At 35.5% G+C, this 9316-nt stretch overlaps 1 protein-coding gene across 1 annotated transcript in view; it reads right to left on the bottom strand.

Moving 5' to 3' along the window:
• Positions 1-693: 693 nt before the first annotated feature.
• The window catches only part of LOC132545544 (muscle, skeletal receptor tyrosine protein kinase-like), a 51985-nt gene continuing 43362 nt past the window's right edge, over positions 694-9316 (bottom strand). Inside the window, exons 7-9 of the mRNA XM_060209229.1 lie at positions 4222-4397; positions 2480-2722; positions 694-2315 (exon numbers count right to left, since the gene is read on the bottom strand). Of these exons, the coding sequence (XP_060065212.1) occupies positions 1141-2315; positions 2480-2722; positions 4222-4397 (1594 nt within the window). The 3' untranslated portion in view covers positions 694-1140. The remainder of the gene's footprint in view (positions 2316-2479; positions 2723-4221; positions 4398-9316) is intronic.

Raw genomic sequence — 9316 nt, 5'->3', positions numbered from 1 at the left:
GCTCTGATGGGTGTGGGCTTTTTTGACAGTGTGAATAACATGAAGGAAGACATGCAGTTACCATGGTTACATTACAATTTCTGCTGCCTTTTTTTCTTAATCATCAACATTATAGATAAATATTCTAAGAACTAGTTACTTGGTTCAATCTAAAACACTGTAGAACTAAAACTAAACCAGAAATCCAATCCTTATCAATATTGCAGGGATACAATTTTGAAAGGAAAAGTTTGTGTTCTTTGAACGAGCTGTAGATGAAATTAGAACCCATACAAAAAGACGATACAAGTCGCTGATCACTGTCAGCCTTTGTTACATCCTGACATATATCACAGTATTACAATATCACTAGAAACAATTCATTAAAAGCATTACTAACTTTGATCAAATGTCAAGTCAAAAATTTGAAGAAAAAAAAATAAGAAAAAAAAAAAAACACAATAGCACATTTAGTGATCAAAAAAGCTTATAAATATCATTGTGTACTTAATTCGTCAGTATCAACATCTCCATCTTCAAAAATGAGACAAACGTATTTTGTTTTCAGAGCTTTGTGTAGTGGATTTTACATGAGAAAATTCCAAAAATAAGAAAATGCTATACATTAAATTCTGAGTAGTTATAGTAGGTTGCTTTTGAATTTTTATTAAAGATCTGAAGAAAATCACATGTCCAGATCATAAACATGTCCCTGGTCCCTTAAATGACATCAAAATTTTCCATGTCAAATGTTTTAACAAAAGATTCCCGATCAAAGTTTTTTTTTCCACTACAAAGACACTAAAAATACACATTTCGGACATAGTGGCCTTTTTGTTTGTTAATGTATCACATAATAATATCAGAGCTATAATCCTACACATGGTAATGATCAGCATGATTGTTAAATTAAGAATGTACTGGCAGTCCTTTTCAGTTAGTAAAACCTGAGCTATACCAATGGAAGTCTTTAACTGTGTGAACATCAGTCTACTGATTTCCTCAGAAAAGTATATCACACTTTCTTCCAGTTTTTGTTCATAGTTTACAGATCATACTTAAATCACATATTCTCTCATAGTCTCCATCTTTGCAAATTTGTATATTTCAAATAAATCACAAAGTTGTTTTTTCTCCACCGAATTCAGTTTGACGAAACGGTCACACTTTTTCGCGAATTTTTTTCTTTTGTAATTCGTCATGCATGACCTTGATTGAGCTGTACAAGGTTGGGAATGGCGGCCGATGCATTGGTTTGCGACTCCAGCAGAGCCGCATCAAGTCATACACCTGCTTTGGCGTGTTCTCAGGACACGCTAACATCTTACCATCCTTTATAAACTTGATGACTTCTTCGTGTGTCATGCCATAGTATGGCTGCAGGGCAAAGGAGAATATCTCCCAAATGAGAACACCAAATGACCAGACATCAGACTCCGCTGTAAATTTGTTGTAGAGAATCGACTCAAGTGGCATCCAACGAATTGGGATTGCATCGTGTTCACTACCTTTATAATAGTCAATTGTGTGCACACTGCGTGCCAAACCAAAATCAGCGATTTTTACGGTCAGATTTTCTCCAACAAGACAATTCCTTGTTGCTAAGTCACGATGGACATATCCTCTCTCAGAGAGGTAAACCATACCTGCAGCTATCTGCATTGAAATGTACAGCTGGTCAACATTGTCTAGCAGTGGTAACTCCTCATACACATTCACAGCAGGACGCATCACAATATAGTGCTCCGGACTGGAACGTCTTAAATACTCATTCAAATCCCATTTTGTCATGTACTCAAACAACAAACACATGGGTTTTCCGATTGCACATACTCCCAACAATTTGACGATGTTTGGATGCTTAAACTCCGCCATTAAGGAAGCCTCGCGACTAAAGTCTTGCAACAGATCGTCTGAAGCATCATCCTTCAGCATCTTTACTGCGATGATTGTCTCCTCACCATCTTTTGACAGATTCGGTGCTTTTGCTTTGAAAACACGCCCAAAAGCTCCCTGTCCAATATCTTTGATGTATACAATATCGTTCCTGGGATATTCCAGACCCTCCAGCTTCGGGCTAAGTTTGAGTGTTTCCGACACCTTATGGTACGAGATATTGGGTGTCAGTTTGTCAATGTCAATGTCAAGGTCATCAGTAGGAGTGCTGTTATATCTGACCTGCTGCTTACGCTGACTAACAATTTGGTAACACAGCACAATGATTAGACCAATCACAAACACACCTACTGATGTTACTATGGTAACTATCAATATGGCCACCAAAGTAAAGCGAGGCTGTTCCTCTGTTTCCCTGTCATCCTGAGGTGCAGGGTCAGCTGTAAGAAAAAAGGCAACATGTCAGAGCCAAAACAACAACTTAATGATTCTAATACAGCAACAAAATGATTGTAGTCAGCATTTTCACCCGCTTTAATGAATAATATTTTTACAAAAACAACAAACCAGTTATCAACAAGGATAAATTTGCTATATTACTTACCACACTTTGGGATATCACATGATTCCCAGCGTGAATGTTTCTCCATCGTGTAACACCAGGGGGAGTTTTCCTCTGCCCCAGGGTTTCGACAATAGTTTTCAGAATTCTGAAGGGTGGGAAAGACCGAGGGTGGTCGTTGGTGAGTGTGAGGAAAGTTGGATGCCCACGCCTGACACGCCTTGCCGGACCTAGTCACATTGAGTGTGCCATTATACCACTGTCCTCGACCTTTGTAGCATGTACCTGTAACATAAAACATTTGAAATAAAGTCTAGTAAAGTTAGTTTGATGCTTCAAATGAAAATACTTCAATAGATTTTTAAAAAAACCACTTAAATAGATTTAAAAAAAAAACACTTAAATATATTTTTTAAAAAAAAGTCTGCATGATATAATAAAGTAAGGCCTAGTAATCTAAAGAAGTTTGATGCTTCAAGTGAAAATACTCAAAGCAAATTTTTTTTTTAAAATGTTTTCATAATATCTAATTCAGAGGTAAACCTAATACAATATATAGGTAATATAACCTAAAACTAATACTTCCTTTTCCCTTAACACGTTTTATCTCCAGAGATATATGACCACATTGCCTGTAATAATATACTACATATTTTATGATATGCTATATGGATGATACCTAATGGTAAAGGGCAGATAACTCTGATAATAGATATATTGTGTGGTTTATACACCAAGATGTCATTATCACGACACAAAGAAATAATCATGGGTTTTAATGTCTTTTTCTTCTCTGTGACTGAGGTCACACGTACAGAAATGAAATCATTCAAATTATAGTAATGCTTTGTATTCCTGTTTCATGGTCCTATATCTTCATAAATCATACATCTATTTATCCATTTACAACTACTTCACAATGTTAGAAAAAAATAACATTACACCTTGTAAATGTAGACTTGATTACACCTTGTATGAAACCTGAAACCTTTATAGTTATATAAATGTTGATATATATATATATATATATATATATATATATATATGCTGTATATCTATTGTGAAATACATTTCAAATTGGTACAATTTACAGCGGGCGAACCATCAGCACTGAGAACCACCCACACAGAAACTTTTTACACATAAATCCCTTGTCAAAACTCAGGATCTCGCTAAACAGGATCCAAGGTAATATCTTACCCAAAGAACAGAGGTTTATGGTAGTTAAAATGAAATACAGATATGAAATGCATTTAAATTTCATTATGTACATGTCTTCATTTCCTCAGACTCCTTATCCAAGCACCTTATAAGCTACCCTATCCATGTAAGGTATACATTTTTTCTCATTAAATGCTCTTACAAGTTTAAATCTTGTGTCGAGAAGAAGGCCAGATTAAATACATCAAAATCAGGACTTGGGCAGAAATCTGTGCCACACCTCATTTATCAGGTTAAGGGAGATTAGACAATGGAAGGTAATTTGATACAGAAATCTTGCCAGATATAAGTGAAATGCGATGATGGTGAGTCATTTCTCTAATTCCTGTAGACACGCAACACTTTCTAACATTATAAAATATTATTCATGGAGATTTAAAGTCCTGTAAGGATTTATACACTAAACAATAATATCTCTTGGCTAAAGAGAACTTCTGTACTCAATCTGTCAACTGTAAGCTAAGAAAGCCCGAGGTCCTGGGTTTAATCCCAAATGGAGGTATAATCTCTCTTACATAACACTCTGTACCATTCTCTCAGGTAATGATAATGGCTTAACTTACTTGTCACATCCTCATCTTTCCTCACAAAAAGTTGAGAGTCGACACAGGATGCATTCACACCAATCTTAGTAGGCAGTTCCTCACATTCCGGTAAAGAGTATCGCAGATTTTCTTTGTTCATTACCAGCAGCCACTGGTCAAAACACAGCAATTCTTTTACTCCCAAACAGCTCTCCCTGTAAAGCAAAACACATATTTAGACAAGCAAAAACCTTTATTTTTGTCTTCTTTCCTTTTTTTTTTTTTATTTTCCTTTGCCCTTGAAATAATGAAATATTCCAATTAAGTATTTAATTCTTTAAAAAAACTTTTAAATCGCTGTAGTTAAATTTTCATCAAGGTAAGCATTCATGTATGAGTAGTTTCCCCTTAGCCAACAGGTAAAAACTGAATTCCTTTGTGTGGTCCCATATATCCACTCAGATGAGAACTATAAGCCCAAACATGTTTACAAACAACCTGTCACCTGATATCTTAACTACAAAAAACATTTTTAGGTTTTCAGTATGACATTAAATGCAATTATGTTATTTATACCGACAAGACAAAATCAGTCAGGATCAATGACATCATAGGTCATCGAGGTATGTTCCTGCTAATCTTTATATTTGTCACCACATCAGACTCACTTAATCTGCCTGACCAAGTGGAAATGACAGGTAATCACACATACACTCACATCAGCCATAGGTGTAAACATTGAAAACAAAGACCTAACTGATGTGTACGTGGTGTTGATAAAGGCTTGTACTGTCTGTACCGAGGGCATGTCACTCCGTGTATCCTTCAATCATAATTGCCTTCAAATACAATGTACTGTACATCACAATTCAACCAGCACATATTTAAAGTTCTTCAACTTAAACAAACAACATGATGGACACAGACTTTATCCATAAACCCTATTTAAACAATGATTTTTTTTAATATAATTATGGAAAATTGTAAAAGACTGTAAACATTGAGTCACAGCAAGGTTAACACAATACATGTCAGCATTCTATATAAAGAAAAGTAACCCTAGGTTAAATTGGTTGCAAAATCATCCTAGGTCAGTTTATAGCAAGGTCATCCTTAGTCAAACTATTTACCTTATACAAAGCATAGTCACCCTAGGCAAGTGTGGCTTATAGTATTTAACAAGGTTACTCACTCCTAGTCAAACTAATCACCATTACAGAGTAAGGTTACCTTAGTTAAGAGGGACAGACTTCTACAGTTCAGAGTTTTATATACAGCAAGGTCATTCAAGGTCAAGGTCAGACTTTCTATGCATTTAAGAGATCATCTCACATCAGAGTAAGGTACAGACTAGAACATGTTAATATTAAGAGTGTCATATTTTCTCTACAAAGCGAGGACATGTTCAGTCTAAATATCAAACTTTGAACATAGAAGTGAAGGTCTCCCAAGGTCAGACTGACAAACTTTCATCACTGCGGGATCACATACTGGTAAAGTCGAAGTCGGAGACTTTCTACACAGCAAGTTCACTCGAGGTCAGAATTTCAAATTAGTGGAAGTCAAGGGTTAGACATTATTTGAGACTTTCTTTTGAGTATGGTCACCCTAAGTCAGGGTAACAGACTTTTACACAGCAGGGTACGTGTAATCCAAGGTCAGGGTAACCAAGTGACTGGCCATTCCTCATGATATATGATGGTAGATAAGGGAGAGATTAGGTAAACATGGGGTAACACTAACACCTGTATGTCAGTAAGACCTATAAAACATTGTAACTCTTATCTGTAAACTTGAATACATAATTAACTACATCTGTCAGTGTATTCAAAGTTGCTATCAAATAAGGACCCCCACTTTAACCATGTTTAAACAACTTTAAAGGAATTATGATCTTTACTAATGCAACTCATTCAGAAATACCATCTCTTTAACTATCTATAATATCCCTCACAAAAGAAAATGGTATTATTATGTAATTAGTAGCCATGATTTAGGGAGAGATCTTAGTTCCTAGCTAGGTTACCATCTCACAAATCAGAGACCTGTCAGAGCCAGTCTGGCTTACATGACACTTGTCTGGTGTGCTTGATTTAATCTTTATAACAATTTTAAATAATTAATTTAAAGAGGTTCCTTATCTTGGTAATAACAAATATGGTTATCAAACTACAACCTTTTACTGGCTTACAAATTACATTTTGGAATTAAATGTTCCATAAATGAGAGAAAAAAGATGAAATTTGAGATCATTATATAAAAATATCTATAATGTATGGACTGGTTCCAACTTGGGAGATTTGGGGTTAAACAGTACAATATTTAATGAATAGCCCACCTTATCTTGAACTTTAAACAGTCTTTTGTAGCATATTACTGTGGCAATATATGTACTAGAATCATATGCCCATGATAAAAGATTCTACAACCAAACGACTATAAGACCAACACTGACAGGGTGTTAATGACCAGTGGCTATGTGTCCTTATGACCCTAAATCTAAATAGTTTCTGTATATTTTTGTTGTGAAGAATCCTGAGGGATTTCTGACTGTGACTAAACATAAACCAGTCACTGTTAAAGTCAACATCTGCAATGAAAACCAAAATAATTTTGACATATTCTAAACAAATATCTGAAACAAGTTTACTCCTTGATCAGATAACAGTCTGATTAGGGTAAGTAACAGTCCCAGACCAGATGTGTGAAACTAGCTCCAGCTACTTTGGCCTTTCCAACTGTTTTGCTATCCTATATTAAATGTTATGGTAGACTATCACCAGCTTCACCATATTCCTGATGTTAATCTCACAACTATCATCATGCAAACCTGATTCCTGATAGGAATCTAGAACACTGGTCATCCCTCCACTGGCGTAGATGGTGTTGGCGGGTTTTGGTTTGTGTAAGGGTGTTTTGGATCGGAAGCATGGCGTTTTTCGGTCCTTCCCTATCAGACCATACAACTGGGTAATATAACATTGCACCTCCCCTCCACTCCTCCATCAGACAAGCATGCCCCTGGATGTCAGAACCTTACACCCCTATCACAATGACTCTGTCCTATCTCCTCACCACACATGGCTGCTGTGATGTCAGGGTGATTTACTTATGTAAATCCATGTACCAGCAATGTGTTTTACAGGAACCCAACTACTACAGTTTTTGTATTTTTTTTCTTCAATAAGAAAAAATATCTAAGATAGCATTGCACAAAGATCCTTATGGACAAAGACAGACTGAAATTACTACCAAGCATGGCTACACCATTTATAGTAGAAACCAGTAGACTGGTAATCAATGCTGGACAAATTGGAAAAAAAATACATACTTTTATTACGAGTAATCATAACACATAAGTACCTGTATAGATAGGACAGTACCACCATTAGTTGTTACTGTAACTTGTAAGTACCTGTATAGATAGGACAGTACCATCATTAGTTGTTACTGTAACTTGTAACTACCTGTATAGATAGGACAGTACCACCATTAGCTGTTACTGTAACATGTCACTACCTGTACAGACATACAGCACCACCATCAATCTTCTCGGTGCAGACAACCTAACTGTTATTGTATAAATGACAAGTGAGCAACTCTCAAGTGTATCAATCCCAAAATACACCTGTACAGGTGTTCATCGATATAACACACCTGGATTGTTGAAAACTTTAACAGGTCAATTATTTTGATGTCAATGTAATATATGGAGTACAACATGCACACACTTTCGGCCAAACACCTAACATCCTTATCAGAATAAACAAAGGAAGATTGGTCAAGTGTTTGCCTGGCACACCTCCTTGGGTCAGAGTTTTCAGAATCAACCTCTCACTAAAAAGTCAATATTTTGCACCCGATAAGGATTACCTGAGCTGGCATGTCCCTTGTACTCTTACAAAATACACTTAAGAAGTTGCCCCTTGTGTTCTTATAAATAGTCTTAATGGGTCTATTCTAATTTACACAAATAGTTCTACTTGTGGTTATAAATTGGTATTTGACATTTTTTGATAAGGAAATGACAAAATTTGTCAGGAAATAGGATACATATTTGAAGCTTTTTGGCCCCACCTTTCGGTTTTAATCTGATATGACTTCAAACATGCACAAATACTGATCTTATTATGTTTAATTTGACATGCATATCAGTATTTTATAATCTTGTGAATCAATATCTGAAAACATTAGGATTACTGTATGTTATAACTTTATAATTTTCATGAGTTTTCATTTCACAAGTCTCACCAGGCATGTTAAATGCGAAAGAAAACTTTGAAATGAGCAAGACTAAATGACAAAATGTCGTTTTAATTTAATCATATGTAATGCAAGCAGAAAAACGTGTCAAAATATGATTATATTACTGATATAACATTGATAGAATTACCAAACCTTGCCCCACTTTAAATCATCAAAGAGTACGGAAACACTTTGTACTGGAATCATACTTTCAATTAAAGAAGTTTTCACACATACACACTCATCAACTACAATTTTCACTTACAATATTACCGCAGCAATTTAAAAGAAATCTACTCTGCATCCTTTAATTGTAAACAGATCTGCCTGCTTAACTACCATGTCAACAGGAACCAATTTCCCGCCATTTCTGTCAACAGTGATGGAGTGAGGGCATCCATTTACTGGTGTCAAGGTCTCAATATTGGCACTACCCTGTTGTTTTATAATTAACTCAGATTTCAACTGGAACAAATAGTTCCATCAAAACACACATGTCATTCTTCTAGTGGTGTAGTGTACTTTTGAAGTAATATTTCCCAAATATTTTGCTATATCCATTACTGAAAACTGCACTACCTCTGTCAACTTCCAACTTCACAAAACAGCTGATCATTCACGAAACAGGGGAAAATTTTAAGGAAGAGCTTGTGTGATCATTTCTTATCATACTTTCCATTGCTTGCTCATTGAAAAGAAACAGAATTTATTTCCTATTTTCATTTTTAGATTTAATCATGATTAAAAACTACACTTTGTCAATACTGGGTTACATGTCTGAATCTACAGACATTCCTGTATAACGACTTTGACAATGGAATGGGCTTACAAAAGACTTTACACTAGACACAGGTGGTCTCAATATCAGACAAGGTAGGAGCAGGTCATC

Source organism: Ylistrum balloti, unplaced genomic scaffold, assembly GCF_031769215.1.
Source record: "Ylistrum balloti isolate Yb309-2 unplaced genomic scaffold, AGI_CSIRO_Ybal_v1 Utg369850, whole genome shotgun sequence".
Lineage (NCBI taxonomy): Eukaryota > Metazoa > Mollusca > Bivalvia > Pectinida > Pectinidae > Ylistrum > Ylistrum balloti.
The sequence above is the reverse complement of the archived record's forward strand: the minus strand, read 5'-3'. Positions and strand labels throughout refer to the sequence as shown.